Raw genomic sequence first — 18,840 nt, 5'->3', positions numbered from 1 at the left:
AGAGACCAGGGGCCTGGTCTTTTAGTCTTACTTCTCTTCTCTCATGAGATACAGCTTAATCTTATTGTTGGCGAATGCTGAAGGCCTCTTATTTCTGCCTGTATCTATCTTGATTCAGTTGGAGCTGTATTGTCCAGGAATCTGAGACGTGCTTCTGTCTCTTGCTCTGATATAGCCCAAGTATAGGCATTGTACTTTAGAAGTTCATTCCATTTGGGACGCTTTTCTAAGCCTCACCACTATTTTGTATTTAAGTGGGTTGGGTCTCTCTCCATCTGGTAGCAGGCATTAAATATGGAAGATACTTCCACTTTGTGGGAAAACCATAGAGCCCAGTAGGATGGTGAACAACCAACCCAGACACATGTTATGGCATATTTAATCATCTGTGCACCCCATAGACTGATACACAGCTGACCTTGGGGTGATAAATTATATATACATGGTAGATGAATTAGATATATCTGTTTTTGGGGCTTTTAAAGGGGAAAAGAGAGAGACATAAAGGGGCTTTACAGCTGTAGCCTAAAGTTCAGCTGAGTATTGATGGCTTCATTGCATGATCATCTGATTAGTAGAAGGGCAATACTATATTTTATGCATAAACCATTAGAAGTTTTATTTTTAATTGTTTTCAAGTATTGTACTCTTTATCAATATGTATGTAACCATCAGCCCTGAGTGAGGGGTAGCTCACCCCTCAGAACAGACCAGGGTGGTTAGTTTGAGGGTGTAGCATAAAGGGTTTATCAGTAGGTGTCCGAGATAGCCACAGCTATGAATAACACTAGTTTTCTCAAATGTGCTGATATGGCCTCTCTGTCACACAGCACCACATATTCCAAATTGCCACATATGGGGTAGATTAGATATATAATTGACATACAGATTCTCTATTAACATTTAAATTATTCTAGTGAATTGTCTTTCAGGCACCTTCATCTCTCTCATGGTACCTGGCTGAAAAACTCTGAAGGCATAAAGTAAATCTTGTTCATCAAGAATCTGGACATTTTAGCCTCTCTCTTTTCTTCATGCCATATCTCTAAAGTCTCTTGTAAGAGCAACAACAAATTTGAGCATATGCTTTCCTTGGACAAAGAGCCTATATAGCATTTTCAGTTGCAAAGGATTTTTTTTTTTAATTTGAGGTGGAAGAAAGGTATGCTTATCTATAGTGTGAAGATACTCTCTCATTTTAACACTACGAAGTCTGGTATATTTGACCAAATTTTGTACATCAGCTGAAAACAAGGCAACTTTTCTGTGAATTAAAAGCAGTATAGCAGCTTGCTGCCTCCGAGCCTCTTCAACCAGGCTTTTACCACCCCTGAGCATCTCTCAGCAAGCATCAAAAATATGCAGTCTTTTAAACTTGATGGCTTTTGCTCCCTGGAGCATATCCCAGCATGCCCTAATATAATACAGTCTTTTAACACATAAAGCAAATAACAACAACAAAAAGTTATTGGCCTGGATACTGGAAAGGGTCCACTTTCAGCCCTCCTTATAGCCCAGAAGTATCCCACCTCTGGGGCTTCTCCTCTGTACCTCCCTCTGGTTCTGCTTTCTGAGATGTTTGATTCCCAGGGCACCCTGCACTAACCTTCACAGCTGCACTCCCTCACCAAGTTGCCTGCCTCCTCTTAGTGGGGGCAGGCCACCTTGTTCCAGGCAGGTTCATGGTTATTTTGTAAGAAGACATCTTTGAAGTATTTTCATAAATAATGCAACTACTTTTTAAGTCAGTGCAATATCTCATATATTAAAGTTTAGCATGTATTTCAGTGTTGTATGAAGGCCTTTATGGATAAAGCAAAGACATTCAGATAGCTATTAACAAGCATAGATCAATTTGTAAGCTGCTATGTTGTAAAGTAAAACATAGAAGTAAAGCAGTTATAAAATACTGGGATGTTGCACACATTTAAATTAATTCTTAGCTTCAGTAAAGATTGGGAACAGCCCTCCTGCGTTCTTTGTTTATCACTGTCTGCTAGCATTTGAAGGACAGATACAGTGGTACAAAGGTAAAGAATTGCTTGAGAAGAGCAGCTTGAGAGTGGCTGTGATTAATGAACAGATAAAGACACATGATTGCCTGCCTTTTTAGAATGAATGCTACCAGCTCATTAAGCTGGTGAGAACTCTTGAGACAATTGTTATAAACAGCCTTGTCTTGAGTTGAAAATGGTAGCATCTTATTTCAAATTAGATGACAACCTGAGGGAGATCTTTAGAAACTGCATCCTTCAGTGTGGACCAGTTTCCCCCCAGCTGGGTGTAATATGCACACTTGCTGGGGGTGCACTCTATGCCATCTTCCTATTAGTTGAAGATATTGAACAAACCTGGTCTCATACTGGCTTGTGGGGCACTCCAGTTGATATCAGCTGCCAAACAGAGCCATTGATTACTACCCTTCGAGCCTGACCATCCAGCCAGCTTTCTACTCACCTTACAGTCCATTCATCCAACCCATAACCCCTTAGCTTGCTTGCAAGCTCTTGTTTCTCTTTCGCAGAGGGATTGTGCCAGCAACATGTTCTCAGAAATACTGGATCATTTATGACTGAGCAAGGGACAGAATATCTGCTCTATTTCCCTCAGAGTAGACTAGGGCATAAATTGTAGCTCAAGAGTCACCGCTCATTTCCTAGACACCCTTACTCTACAGGGAAATAATCTTCTACTGATTTACATCAGTAGCAAGTTAGTTTCCCATCAATAATCACTCAGGTTGATTCACACTAGCCCATTCCTAAGGTCATTCCTAAGGGGCCATGACTAATCCCCCCACCCCAACAGAACTAAAGACATTGGTCAAACACGTTTCAATGACCCATGCAAGATTTTTATCAGTCAGTCATTGTTCTCTTCACTAGCCTTCTTCCACCTAACTCCATCTATGCTCTTAAATTCTCACATTGTCTCCAAATTTAGCTAAAGCCCTAGTTCTTGACTTTGCACCTCACTTTCTCCAATCTCGTCAAGATCCAGACTCCACATTTGGCCCACCTCTATAATGGCTCTCAACACACACATTTTGGAAGAGTTTGGAGTATGATATGAACTTTGTTGCTTGGGCTTTACCCACATTTTGCATGATTTAGGAAGAAAAAGACATGGCACCAAGTAAATTGTTTGAATGTTTTTTGTTGTTTATTTTAAGCTTTACATGCAAAACCAGTATAACAATTATATTTCCATAAATTATAAAATATATCACTGAATCACTATCCATGCAAAGGGAACCTTTGACACGAACTATCCTTCACAATCATCAGTTATTTGATTGGTCCCAATATTTATAGTTCACCGTTACAACTGCCAAAACTGGCAACCACCAAGATTGTTGTCTCAATTAGGGACAGTAAACAGATTGTCCCATTTTTAATGAAAAAATCTAAAATGTAATACTTCACAGTTTAACATGTTTATTCATCTAAACGAGCTAAAAAATAATGGTGTGACATCTGTTTGAGAAACACTGGTACCTAGCATTTTGGCTGTCTCCCCACCAATTTGGTTGTCATTAGGAATAAAAAAGAGAGTAGAGGATGCTGTCAATTAAATCCATTGACAAACTATCAAAATTCATTTTGTGTTCTTGAAAATGTGTGCCCCATATATAGCATAGTAATTTAAAGCAAACTATATAGTAGGATGAAGGGAAAAAACATTGTACTGCAAAAAAAGAGCTAGTCTGTTGTTTCTCTCTCTCTCCCCCTTATTGAGGGTGTCAACACACTGAATGTTGTTATGAGCATAAGAATACCCATGATCTTTGCCAGTTTATTCATCTCAGATTCATTTCTCAAAGTACAGGCAAAATCCTTTAGAAAGCTGTTCCAGTGTACATTTCTGCTATCTTACTGATGTGCCACATTGTTATTTCCTGGGCCACAATCATCATAATAATTGTACTAGCTTAAGTAAAATTCTAAATGCCATCTGAATCCGCAATATTCTGCTTGCTGGCTTTCTAAATTGGGTTATCTTGATTTCAAGCACATTCTCTTTCTGAGGACTTGCATCAGTGCACTTGACCTTGACCATTAAGGGTTCACTTGCGTCTAAGAGACACAGTTCTACTACACTGGAGCAGTACACAGTACTGGCACACTGCTTATTTGCAAAAGGAGATTCTTAATCTGCTAGCCTTAAATAAAATGAGCCCTGTGCTTGGTGTTAAATTTCACTGATAGGCTGTGGATCTTTTAATAGGGTTTTGCCCTGCACATTTTAAATAAGACAGTTTAAATACTGCTTATTTTCAAATCTAGTCTGTGGCTACATTCACTAGTCAGGTCAATATTACTCTGAATACTCAAGCAAGTACAAAATATCTCATATATTCTCATGTAGCTGTAATGTTCCAATATTCCAATGAATATGTTGTTGCTGCTGCAACTGATGGGATGTATTGACATAGCTATGATATATACTAGATTACATGGGTGTCTATATGGGATGCCTCAATAATCTTTAAATAAAGCATCCTTCAACAAAACTTTAAATAAATCTCTGGGGCCCTTTAGAGAAATATGTAATGCATATCTTCTCATTCTAATAAAATATACTCATGGACTTCTATGAACATATTAAAAATGTTTGCTTTGGAAAGTCTATCATATTCACTGTTCATATCATCATAACAACCACAATGGGGTTTTGCACTTCAGTTATACTCATGGAACTGTTCCCTGGTCTGCTGCTGTTCATATTATTAGAAAAAAAAGGTACTGGCAAAGTTTTATTGACCAAGATAATTGTTAGCATTATACTCCCTCTAGAGAGAAAAATCTTCCTGGCTAGGGATGAAAAATCTTCACTAGTCTTACTGCTATGGAGAACCTAGAGCCATCTGCCACTTTTTCCACAATGGGTCTGGTCAGTCAAGCAAGTTTCCCAAGTAGCTTCTATTAAGCTAGAACCCCAGTTGCAGTTTATATATTTACTGCCTAAAGAGAAGGCAGGACCAATAATAAAGCATGCTCAGTGTTGGGAGATGAATACTCTGGGATGTCACTGCCTCATGGAGTTTGGTTAATGATGTGACCAGCACCCTTTCCATAAAACAAGCCATATGAAATGATGCTCAGAATATATTCAAATCAGTGTGATTTTCGTGACAAACAAAATGGAGAAATTCTCGTTGTAAACATAAATGACCCCTATTAAGACTGGCTAGGAGACATATGAATCTCTTTTTGTTACGTTTTCAATATATAAGTCCTAAAGTTCATTCTAATACAAGTTTAGTGCCTAGAATCACATGGACTGTTCCATATTTCATAAACATTAGTGAGCTTTAATTGGTAGCACAGCTCAAATGTGAATACCATGCTGTGTGGGCCAATGGTATAGCCTTCCAAATGTATCTACCACTGCAGTGTAGATCCCACTAATAAAAGCTCCTAAGAACTTCTAGTAAAACGTACTCATACATACTCATTTTATGATCATTAAAATAGCCACTGAGCTACTGTTACAGAGACAAATGGCTTAAAAAGCTGAGATTGATCCTGATCTCAGATATGCATATACCTATAATTAAAGAAAAAAAGTATATTCACCTAAGGTACTGAAAATGATCTCCATTTAAAGGTATCAGAAGTGGATGCTGTAAATGCTCCAGAAAGCATATTGGCTGAGATAACCACAGGTCAGATTTTGACCTCCCATTAATACAAATCAGGTGTCATTGTACTGAAATCAATGGAGCCAGCATAAGAGAAGCAACACCAGAATCAGGTCCTATTCAATACATTTGTGCTTATGTAGTCAAAAAACAAGTGTCTGGTTTGACTGAAGGTAGGAGCTTTTAGCTCTACATACTTGTTACAAAATTAGCATTCTCCTGTCTTTAATGAGTGTACTAACAGCATGACTTATTTTTCACACTGTATTTGCTGTGATATTTTCTTTGCATCTCCATGTACATTGGTTTGGACCTCTGCAGGTATTCTAGCAATAGGGGACTCTCTGGTTACATGTGACTTAGTTATTTCTTTCACCTAAAAGACTCAAATACAAACAGCAGACCTTGAGAGCATTGTGGACTTCCGCTCCATAAACCAATGAGTTGATTTCACTAGTGAAATTGTTGATATATATAGTTTAATTTCACTAGTAACTCTCATAATACAGGGAAAGTTCTAATAATTTCAAGTTACTCTTTATGTTAGAAATATCCTACTTAAAAGTTTACTGTTTCAGAACACAATATACAAGGGAACATTTATGAATGGAATGATAATACTGTACACTTACAGTGCATGTAACACAAAGCGCAGTGCAGCTATTAACTAAAGAATCCCTATAGAATACATAGGTTTTTGTAGAAAGTGGATGTTGCTCACGCAAAACAGAAGAGAGGACAACAGTTCTGTGTGACATCTGGCATGGCACTTGATGAAGTGACAGGCATGTCACACTCCAAAGGCCAGCTTGTGATATGCCTTTCCTGACACTGAAAGAAATGCCACATATCATAAAAAGCATGTCGCCAAAAATGTAGTGTGTTGCAATATATTTGGCAATGTATGTAAGTATTACTGGACTCTACATAATGTGACTATATGAGTCGCAGGATTTTCTGACTGCAATTGGTCATAATTACGGAATGAAAAATGCTATATTTTCTCACATACAATGCACCCTATGCACCCCAGAATAAGATAAACACCTTGTTTTTGAAAGGCAAATGAAGAAAAAAAATCTTAACTTGTAGTAAGTAACTGAGTTGTGACAAATAGGGAGCCAAGCTTATTCACTGTTTTGCTCCCTGTGGATTGTGGGCAGATATTATTATCACTTTTTACTGGTAAGAAGCAAAAACCACTCTTACCATATTTCTCACATACAGAGTAACCATACTCCAATTTCCAGCAGCTGGGTTTTTGGAAAAAGATATATGTTGTATGTAAGAAAATATGGTACATGTATGCTATTTTGTTTCCATACATGTATTGGAGATGCTGTTATATTCTACATTTTTAGATGGGCTGTCTGGCATTACACAACTCAGTATGTGGAACATAACTGATAAAAAGTCTGTCCTTACCCAATCAATGTATCTTGGCACAGATATGGCTTAAAATAAGTCATATTGATTTAAGTTCCTAAACTGGGCTTTAACTAGTGATAATGGAATTATTAATATATTGTTATATGCTAGAATATTAATTTTAATTATTTTGCTTCCTTTTGTCTCTAAAATGACAATATTAGTCTAACTACCTTGAGCACTTCCTAAATGGGTCAGTAAACATCTTACTGGGAAATACGTTTAATTTTTAGCTCAAGACTCTTATATAAGATAAAACAGGGCTAATTTGATGATAGATTCAGGATTTCTTTAACCCCTCTAAAAGAAAATCTACCACATTTCCTTGACCTACACCACTGAAGGTAGTAGGGGTGGGTTTTTTTTCTTTCTGTGCACTGATTTAAAGAAAATAAAAATCAGAACAAGTGAAATGCTGACCATATTTTTCAAGAACACAGATATGACGGCCTTTCGCATCACAGGACCTGTAAACAAAGATACACCACAAACCAAACAGGACAGTATAAAACCTAAATTGAACAGACCTCTCTACAGGTGCTTTGATCTACCTCCTTTTTCAAGTTGTTTGCATTTGTTTAGTAGAGTGATCAGAAATAAACTCTATGCTACACATTCAGAATAGTACTTTGCAAGAATGCAAGAAAACCTTTGTTAGCAGATACCACTCTTTGCACTGGTTCGATGAAAATGATTGTATAACTGGAAAACAATTTTTACCACATCCTCTTAAGAAGGAGGGCAGGCTGATATTGCAGGAGGCAGAATAATATAATTAAAATATAATTTCTACTTTATTTTAATAATAGAGCAATACACTAATTAAAATCAACATTGTCTGAACTTTCTATTTACACCAGCTTAGACAGCACAGGAGGCAAGGAACTCTGTTTCAGAGGCATATGTGACTGTTCAAGCTTCTGTCATCCAGGTGTCCTTTTCTTACAGAGCACATGTGCACTGAACAGTTGGCAAAAGGATGAAAAAGATTATTGTAGATATGCGAGTATACAGAATCTAGGATGACATAAAATAGGCCCATACAGGAAATGAGAGATCGCTCCTGAAAAGACTTTGACCTATGACTTTTCTGAGTGTATGACAGAAAGAGCTGGGGAGAGAGAGAGAGAATGAGAAATTGAAGATGTGTTCTCAGTATAAATCAATGAAACATGTTTTATTTGGGATTTGTGTTTTCTTTTAGATGTAATAAAAATCTAGTTCAATTATTGGGAAATTCAGATTCATGGAATGGGTACATGACTCTTCAGAGGTCAGCATCTACCCTTTTAGATACCAGTAATTATAACACAAAAAACTGTTTTTTGACATGAAAGTTTTCATTCAGAAAAAGTAAATAATATGAATTGGTCACTTTATTCAAGTATACCATTCAGTAATCATACTGTAGGGCTTCTGTGCTTCCTGATAACCAAAAAAGCTTTGTTTCACCAGTTTTTTTCCCTATTTTGCAGATTCAGAACACCAGAGAGGCTGAGATATTGCAAAGTATCATTGTGTAGTAAGCCATACCATTTCCTACAGCTATGTTGTCGCACTGTGTGGTTCCGTGTAGTATTGTTCAAGGTAGATGCTTTTTCCCAAAGAGAACACTGCATCTGCTAGTTTTCATCTGGATCCAGATCAAGGTCAACTTCATTGGAAAGGTTAAGATAAAAGAAAGCGTAGAAAGCCAACAGAAATACCAGTATAGCTACAAGGACAAGGGCAACTTCCTGTACAAATGAGAAAATGTAAAAATGATATAATGTTAGAGACAACGTCATCATTTCAGATAAATCAGGAACAAATGTTATTTCCTTGTAAATAAATCTCAAAGAAGTCTCATCAGATGATATTATTTGCACAGCCAGATGGCATTTTAAAGAACCCTCCTTTACTGCCACCAGTCTGACATGTCATCAAGCATTTAGTTACTTCCATGGAATGGTCAGATTTTGGTGGGTGAGATGCATCCTTTAGGCAATCAACACAAAATTCATGAAAATAGGTTTTAATGAAAATCTGAACCATGAATTTAGATGGTGCTTGGCTATTTGTACCTTTTATTGCAATGAGATTGCTTTTTGGTAATGTACTTTTAAATTATTAACAAGACACATACTGTACAGAAAAAAAAAAAAAAATCGGTGAGAAATGGTATTCCCAATTCTTAATCTGTTATAGGTCTGATCTGCAAGATCCCTCAAAACAACATAAACATTTTCCACATTCCTTACTTACGTAATCCTGGCAGAAAGCAGGAGTTTGCACTAGAAACTTCAGAAGATCCCAACCTTCTGTAGCTTCCTTGATTAATATAAACAAGTCTTTTGGAGGTTTAAAATTTGACAAATGCTTTGGTAGCAAATGCTTTCCCCGGTATGTCAACTCTTAGGCTGTAAATAGACATCATATTTGATGTAGTCTTGACTGTCCCGGGTTTTGACCCAGCTCAAAACAAGAGGGGTACAGTCACATGCACAAGTAACCTTTCAAAATTGCATTGCTCTGCCAGTAGGTGGCCAGTGACAGCACACAGTCTGATCAGCTTGTTAGGAAATGACCTCCCAGAAGCACACCACAATGTTTGGGGGAAACAAAGCACTAGCAGATCGTACCCCTCTTACTTCAGCAGGCCTGAAACAGGATAGGGGTCTTGTATGTTTGTAAGATCCTGGGTCAAATGCAACCTCTATTTACAGCCACCTATTCTGTTTTAGGGCCAGAATCTCTTTCTTGGCTTGAACTTTGGCTCTCGAATGTGTTAAATCAAAGTACAGCCATCTACTTTATAATACTACCTCTTTAAAATATGAAATGCTTGGCTTCCAAAGAAAATATTATGTAATAAAGAGTTGGATATTTTCAGTTTCCTGGAAAATACAACTAAGGCCCCCACTACAAGTTACATCTATTACACAATTACCTGGTTAACTGTGCAATTAATTTAGACTGGCTATATGTGTAAATTAACTATGGCACCTTAAAAAGGTCCAACCAGCTTTAAAGTTACTGCTAGAAAATACATAATAACATTACAGCTAGTTTCTATCCAGCTTTAATTTGTACGCGCAGCCTGTGCCTCTGTGGCAGGGAGACCACAGTTGTTGCCATTTCCCAGCTGTGGGGATGGCCCATGGCTGCTGGGGCTAAGAGTTCCCTCAGTTGCCGGACTCTCAGGTGCAGGAGCTGCCTATTTACAGTGATCCCAGGCTCCCTGTGTACTGGCAATAAGGCATGATAGGATTTGATGCTGGATCCTATAATCATGCCTCCTACTATACACGTGGCATGGTAGGAGGTCTGGTTGTGTGGATCTTGCATTAGATCCCATCACGCCTTTACCTGCACATGTAGAAAGGTCCATAGTCTCCTACATTATGCACTGTTCACTATAATTTTCTCAGGCAGTGAAATATGGAGTACTGTTTTAAATACTGTGCTGCACGTGCCCAACATAAATGGAAATTGTCACTACTACTGTTGATAATACATATTAATTCATTACCTATTATTATAATTTATTATTAAAATCATATATTGGGGGTCCTAAAATTGACCAACCCAACTCCTCCTCTCTACATTTAAAAAACAACTTTTCCCACAGGCCCATCTGCAATCTGCACAAACACAACCCATCCATATACCTAAAAGGGCAGAAGGACCAAACTGCAGAATGAAGCAGGTATATACTGAAGGTAATCTGTACAAGAAAAACTAACAGGGTGTTAGATGAATACTGTCAGTGAAAGAGATACACTAGGCAGGAGCACAATGGGTAGGCCACTGGAATAGACTCAGATCTTGGTGCTGACCCCATCCTTGTGAATCACTAACTGAGCTTACAAACCCGAAAGAGTTAAAACTCTTGTGTTAGCTCCATTTTAAAGTCTGGCCCATAACCTGGCATTCTTCTATAGAACAGCTGCATTCTGGCATTGTTCTATAGAGCAGCACTTAATTTGCATTTACATGAATGCATTTTATATTTTATCAGAATGTTGGATCAATAATTCAACATATGCCATCTAATAAACTTTGAAAAATTACTGCTTATTGGCTTATGCTCTATATGAATTGGTGCTCTATAGGAACCTTGGCTTTTTGGATGACTTTAATTTAGAAGTATTTTTATATTTTTTAACAAATGTTCACATTGCTTCTATTAATTCACTTGTGCCTTTTGCTATATAGACCCTGACTATAATTTTTTTCATTAGAATGATACCATTACTTGAACCTTATCATCATCTTCATTTTATATTATTTGATACAAAAGAAAATTACATCTAATTTATTAATATATTAGATGAAAGAGATTTTTGCTTTGTTGAAGTTGCAACACGTCAGTATCTCAAAAGGGCATGGCAGCATCAGACAGGTTTCATTTATTTCCTTGTATCCACAGCTGTGCTCCCAGACCCATCTGGCCACACAGCTACTAATCTTAAGAGGATGTAATAAACAAGTGACACACAACTGCAAGCTCCATCTGCTCAGGAAAGTGGACAACAAAACCATACAATACAGCCACCGTTCACTGTGACACAGAAAGAAAATGCACTCTAGTATTAAAGTTTTTCTATTGTTTGGATGCAATGCTTTCCACACTTACAGTTGACCCTTCTCCATTTTCCCCCAATCTCCCTTATAAAATTCTTTGAGTTTCATAAACCAACTTTTTGAAAATGTTTATGCTGAAACAGTATTGCCTGGGAACTTTGTATCAGAAGATCTAGATTATACCTCTAGGTCTCCAGTGACTTGCATGACTTTAGGTTAATGCACCTACCTTATCTGTGCCTTATTTTTATCTTATATGAAGGAACAATAATATTATTTCTTTTCTTACAGGGTATTAAAACGTGGGTGGGAGGCTAATGTTTCTTAAGCATTAACAGTGCTTACAATTCAAGTCTCTCATAGGAAGGAATTGACTTCAAGCTTGAGAATATTACAAGCTTAATTTTTAGTTATTGAGAATTATAGCTTCTTTTGTTAAGCAATGAACTGAGGACACATGGTTTGCAATTAGGCATATGTAGTCTTCTATTGTCTCAGAATTGTACCAGGTTTATGAACTTTACAGCTTATGAACTTTACAAATAAAACTGCTTTACCATGAAATATAGGACTCAAAAACCTATGAAGCTGCTATACTTTTTTGCAACAAAAATAAACTATGTTGGTATAATTTATTATCTATCTATCTATCTAGGCAGATAGCTCTCTCTCTCTCTTTCTCTATAGATATGCCTTTGCCATTTGTATTCTAGACCAAACATAAAAGTAAATTGTAAAAATACACTATTTGGCAAATCTAGTTCCTGCTCTTATGATCCCTCCCTCCCCAAATTCATTTTACTCAGAGGATTTCACTATGAATAATTAACTCTCATAGAAAAAAAAGAGTCCTATAGAAATAAACTGAAAATGATCATCAGGTTTTGAATAATTTTTCTGAATTTTCTATGTTTTTGGAACACTTTTCATAGGACAGTACTGAATTCACCTCTATTAAGTTCCTTAGATCTTTTCTGTAGTGACAACATACTTAATTGATTATTGTATACAAAAGACTTTATATTTCTCTCATTTTTGCCAATTTTACAGGTAAAAGATAAAATAATAGACAATAAACATAAAATAATAAATGATACCACAAAGCTCTCTGTTATCAATCTGTTATTTACTGTTATCAATTATCAAAATTACTGGTTGCCTAGATATTAGTGATGATGATCTGATTACATCTACCTTATGCATACAAAATATGGCACTGACAATTAATACATATATTTGGAATTTAAAAGGTTTAAAGAAACTGTTGGCAAAACTGACTAGGAACATAAATGTATTGCAGGAAGTATTAACAAAAGCTGGAATTGTTCAAAGATATCCTACTGGTATGCTCAAAAATCCACAATTTTACAGACATGGAAAAAAAAGTTACAGTGGGCAAGAAGCCATCCTGATTAAAAGAAGATGTGCAAGATCTGATAACACAGAGGAAAATGATAGATCAAGGAAGAAAATGTCAAGTAAACAATGAATATAAACTGCAAGTTAAAAGAGGAAGACATTGTTAAAGGAAGCCAAATAACCAATGGATGATCAATGGACAAGCCATTTAAAAAAATTTAAAACTACTAGGAACAAGAAAACCATAGGCTGGGTATAGATTAGATGTAAAACTGTAAAGCGTGATCTACAAAAGTCAGAAAGGTTCAACAGCTATTTTTGTTCTGTATTTAGAATGAAGCAGGAAATTTCCATTTCCTATGATGTTGTTGCTAGAATAGAAAGTTTACTATCTGTAACAAAGAAAGATGCAAGTCAGCAACCGCTAAAATTAAACATTTTTAATCAAAAGGTCTGGCTAACTTACACCTGAATAAAAAACTAAGAAGTTTTCTGAATCATGAATAGAAATATTAAAAAATAGAACTGGAAGAGACCTGATGCACAATTAAATCTAGTCCACTACTATTACAGACAATCACATCATAAAATCTCATTCATTCATTCATCATGCTCCATCTTACAACTAGATAGAGGTTTTGTTCCCACTGAACCTGCTGGAATGCTGTGCAAGAACCCCACTCCTCTAATTAGTTAAGCCTTCTAATTTCGAGCCCAAATTTGAACAGTTTATCCACGTTTGTTCTTGTGCCAAGATGGTCCTTTGGGTTAAATAACTCTTCTCCCTCTCTATTTACCCCAAATCGTAGTTATAGAAAGCAGTCATCTTTCCTCTCAGCCTTTATTTTATTATGCTAAATAAGCAAATTTCTTTTAATCTCTCATAAAATAGGCTCTTTACTGTCCTGATCATCCTACTAGCCCTTCTCTTCCTTGCTCCTGTTTGAACTCATCTTCCTTGAATATTTGTCACCAGAATTGCACAGAACATCCCAAATAAGTGCTGATGAGTACTTTGCAGAATGGCATTAATACTTCCCAATCTTTACTCAAAATTATTCACTTTTCCTTTTTCACAGTAGTTGCTCACAGTCATTTTAGGATCAATTAATACCCCCAGATCTTTCCCTTCCTTTGATGTTGCCAAACGATAAACCCCCAGCTTATGGTAGACATTCTTGTTCTTAGTTCCCAATTGCATGAACTTGTACTTCATACCATTACATTTCAACCCCTTTCCATTATGCCAGTCTTAATGTTTTCCTATCTGATATTTTGAACCTTCACTGTAATAAAAATGTCTGCCCACTCTGCATCATGAACAAATGTCACCACTATTAACTAATGTTAATATTGAAAAACTGCAAATGTTTTTCTAATATGTAAAAAATATGAAAGGGATGTCCCAGGAAACAAGAGATTAGCTAGACTGATGCTGATCCAGGTAATTTAGGATTCTACCAACAAAGAATAAAAGGCTAAAAATATTAAAAGCCAATAATTAGGGGTGTGCAAAATAGGCTGTATCTGATTCGGGTTCGGCCCGAAATGGGGACAGGGATTCAATTAGTTGATTCGAATCACTATCCCTGATTCAATTCGGCCGAATTCAAATCTTAAGATTTGATGCTGATTCAGACAATCAGCAATTCGGCCACAGACATAGCTCTATGTTTTTTCTACATACCTTGATGTACCAGGCGTGGCTCATGAACGCTGCAATGGTGGGACGGATGGAACGTCCCACAGGAGTGCCCCTTGCATGCTCAGCGGCGAACCCAGAAGCGGACCCAAAGTACCTCCAGTCCACTTCTGGGTCTACCGGGGAGCACGCTGGGGGGCCCCCCTGCACCCCTTCAGCTTGGCGATTCACTGCAGGGGGACCCTAGGTGTCCCCCCAGACCCAGGAGGCATGAATTGCTGAGCCGGGAGGTGCTTCTGGTCCACTTCCGGGTCTCCTGCCAAGCGCTCTGGGGACCCCCCACGCTCCTGTGGGACGCTCCATCTACCCCACCATCACAGCATGTGCGAGCCACCTGGTACCTTGAGGTATGTAGAAAAAATATTTAAAGCTGTGTCTATGGCCGAATCTCCGAATCTCTCCGAATCGATTTGGAGGGTTCCGATTTGATTCGGAGAAATTAAAGGGTCTCCTGATTCAATTCAAATTCGGAGAGTCGACCCCTGAATAAGGCCGAATCTCCGCCAGATCAAATCAGAGACTGAAGCTTCACACAGCCCTACCAGTTATCATGGTTTCCTGGAAGGTAGGTCTCATCAAACAAATCTGTTATCATTGCTGACAGGATTACTGATCTGGCTGATAAAGGCAACGGTGCTGATATTGAACACTTCAAGGCATTTGACTTAGTAGCACATGACATTTTAATTAAAAAGTTTGCATTATTCAAAATTAATAGGGCCTATGTCAGATGGATTAAAAACAGACTCACTGACAGTTTGCAAAATGTAGCAGTTAACAGGGAAATATCAAACAGAGATGCAGTTTCTAGTGGAGATGATAGGGGCTGATTCCTAATCCAATAGTATTTAATATTTTTTACTGGTGATCAAGATGATATAATATTTTTACTGGTAAAGTTTGTAGACACAAAGATCAGTAGAATAGCAAAAGATGAGGTAAGGTTTCAAAGGCATCTGTATGGCTTTATTAAAAGGCCATAATTCAATAGGATGAACTTTATTGTATCTAAATGGCAGGTAATACTTTTAGGAAAAATAAATGTAGATAATACTTACAGAATGGGAAACCTGAAAAGCAGAGACTCAGAAAAGGAACTTACCTCCATGCATCCCAGGGAGATATAAAAAGACAGGTGTCAAGTCAGGAAGCAGTCTTGCCTCTGTACACAGCATTGCTTAGAACATGACTAGAATACTTTGCTCAGCTCTCATGTCCACACTTCATGAATGAATTCAAAAGAAAAGCCTAAAAAATGCCACCAGAATTGGAAAACAATCCTTGATCATTGCATATTATGTCCCAAGTACACTATGAAGAGATTTTGTGAAGAGGTAAGGACTTTTCAGCCTTGCTGTCAAGGGTAGAACAACTTCCAATGGCTGGAAGGTGAACTTACTCTTGGAACAAGATGCAAGTTCCTAGCTGCAAGGGTGATGAAACACTGCAGGTTGGGTTTGCAGATAGACTTGTCATCTGTGGAAGCTTTAAGGCAATGTATTCTAAATGATGTGCTTTGATCTGATTTTTGGGAGAATACTTTGCCTTTGGCTAGTATACATGTACATGTGGTTTGGAGGAGCTGTAACTACGTGTAGTGGTAGTTCTTTTGGGTCTTCATATCTTTGGATGAGAGTTCTCCTGTCCCTCCCCCTTTTTCATGGACCCTGTGCATTTCACACAGTATACTCATAATGCTTCAGCTCAGAATATGACAATGATTATATTTAGACAACATGCTTCAGAAAACTGTAAGGGTCAGAAAAAAATCCCTTCGCTAGCATATAACATGGTTTCTGGATTTTATTGTTTTGGTTTCTTTGTTTCTTATCTTCCTTTGAAGCACTGCAGATTGGCCAAAGCTGGACATGGGAGACTGACCGAGCTGGGGTAGCACTTGGACCACTGAGTCATCCTTGCAGTCTTGTTTAAAAATACTTCATCTAGCATCACTCTTAGCCCTTGCAAAAGATTCAGGCATAAAAGCCAGGCATTTTGGTCCATGACTTTCTATCAGAGATTTCCTGCTTGTCCCCCTCAGTAAGGGATTTGGGGGAGTCCAACCCAATACTCAGGATCAACGTCTGGAACAAACATAAAAGCTGAGGGTCACAGCTAAATTCAGCACCTGGGACAAGAAATAAAGGTCAAGAGTGAAGAAAGTAATCGAGACACAGGCTGAGATATAGGCATCAAGGGCAACAGTCATAACCCAAGCTAAAGGTCAGGAACAAGGAACTAAGGGTGGAAACAGATGTCATCTGACATCTCATTTGTGCTGCCATAAAATTTTTTATGGCAGCACTAATGCTGAGCAAACAGATGTTGGTACCCTTTGTTGCACCATGTGAAAGGAAAATCAGTGGTATAACAAAGGGTGGTAATAGACTGCCGTTTTATTGTGGCAGACATCTATTACCACTGTGGCAGAAGACTGCATTCTCCTGCCACGTCTAGCAGGGGCTCTGGTGGCTTGAGGAGTCTGTGCTCTGCATCTGGCTGGGCAGAGAAAAACCCTGCTTACTCAGACCTGTCCCTGGTGATCACCAGGGATCCGGGTTTTCTGTTTCCCACAGAAAAATGGAGAAAACCATGGTTTTCCTGATTTTATCAAAGAAAACACAGATTTTCTCTTTTAGCAGAGAAACCCACGGATTTCCCCCTTTTGCAAAGAGCTCTGCAGGCTGGCAAAGTTCCAGCCCCCAAGAGCTGTTTGCAAAAAGGGTAGGAAAGCCCCAACCCTGCCTGGAGGGGTAGGGGGAGGCAGAGGGAGAAGGGCAGAGCCTGTGGCTTTTAGTCGGTCGTAAGGCTTAGGTCAGGCTCACTTTCCTCCTGGAGCCTGTGAACTGGTAAGTGGGGCTTGCACGGGGCTGGGGAGTTGTGAGGTAGGGCTGAGGTGGAAGCTGGCTGGGGGCTGAGGAAGTGGGGCGGTGTTGGGGAAAAACATGGAGCGCCTTCCTGGTGCCTCCACGGGTGGCTTCCCTTAAAGGGCTCCTAGGACCGCTTTGGTTTCATGTGCCCCTGGCTGGGCACTCCAGCTTCAGGCAGGGAGGCATTGGGGAAATACCCAGCTGGGAAATGCCCAGCTGGTTCCACATCTCCCCACTCACGGCCAGTGCGCCCAGTCTGGGGCATGTGAAACCGAAGTAGCTCTGGCAGCCCTTAAGGGAAGCCGCACATGGAGGTGCTGGCTGCGAGTGGGGAGATGTGGAGCTGGCTGGGCACTCCATCCATATTGTTCACTCTTCGGGGGCCGGGGGGACTTGCACCCCCAGATCTGTGTGCGGGGCAGGCTGTGGGCTCGAGCTGCCACCCTGCTTCCCTCCCATGGGGCCACTGTAGCCCTGCAGACATGACCCAGCTCAGCTGGGAACAGTGGGGCTGCACCAGGATCTCCTTGCACCCCCGCTGCCCTGGCATCGCGCCTCCTGCGCCTGCCACAAAGTGGCGGAGCCCCGCACTGCTTTCTTCAGTGCAGCCCCATGTGCAGGAGGTGCATCACTGGGGCAGGCTGAGGTGAGGAGCTGCTATGAGATCCCCACGCAGTTCCTCTGTCCCCAGCCACGCTGGGTCGCAAGGAGGGGAGCAGGACAGCAGATTGCCATTAAAGGCTCCCCACAGCCCTTCCAGCAGCAGATTGCCATCCAGCTCCCCTTCCCATAAACCAGTGCAGCTGGAGACAAAGGAGCCATTTGGGGATCTCCGCGCTGCCCCGGTGATGCACCTTCTGCACATGGGGCTGCACTGAGGGAAGTGGTGCAGGGCTCCGCCACTCAAATCAGCGGCAGGTGCAGGAGGTGCTTTGCTAGGGCAGCAGGGGGCCAGGAGATACCAGTGTGGCCCCGCTCCATGCCAGGTTGTGTCTGTAGGGCTACAGTCGCCCTGTGGGACAGAAGCAGGGAAGGAGCTCGAGCCCGGCCTGCCCCCCACACAGATCTGGGGGGCATGGGTCCCCCTTGTCCCCAGAAGTGTGCGCGGCTGCCGGAAGCCAGCTTCACCCGTGCCCAAGCCAGCAGCTGGCAAGCAACAGTGGAGGAGCAGCTCTGTGTTCCTGCAGCAACTACCTTTCGTTGGGGACAGGGAGCTATTGACCTGGATGCCTGGCCCCATAGCCCTGGCAACCCTACTGTGACTTGTTACT

General features: G+C 39.7%; 1 protein-coding gene across 2 annotated transcripts in view; it reads right to left on the bottom strand.

Moving 5' to 3' along the window:
• Positions 1–3,140: 3,140 nt before the first annotated feature.
• Positions 3,141–18,840, bottom strand: part of TRIQK (triple QxxK/R motif containing) — a 75,744-nt gene continuing 60,044 nt past the window's right edge. The window contains exons 3-4 of one of the 2 annotated variants that reach the window (XR_003093169.1): positions 8,606–8,808; positions 3,141–8,183 (exon numbers count right to left, since the gene is read on the bottom strand). Coding sequence is in view for 1 of the 2 variants with exons in the window: in XM_006019996.1 (XP_006020058.1) it covers positions 8,695–8,808 (114 nt within the window). In the remaining variant the exon portion in view is untranslated. Of the gene's footprint in view, positions 8,809–18,840 lie in introns of both variants that reach the window. The other variant, XM_006019996.1, reaches the window with a different exon arrangement.

The sequence above is a fragment of the Alligator sinensis genome, unplaced genomic scaffold (genome assembly GCF_000455745.1).
Source record: "Alligator sinensis unplaced genomic scaffold, ASM45574v1 scaffold273_1, whole genome shotgun sequence".
In the NCBI taxonomy this organism is placed as follows: Eukaryota; Metazoa; Chordata; order Crocodylia; family Alligatoridae; genus Alligator; species Alligator sinensis.
This window is presented reverse-complemented; position numbering and strand designations above follow the sequence as displayed.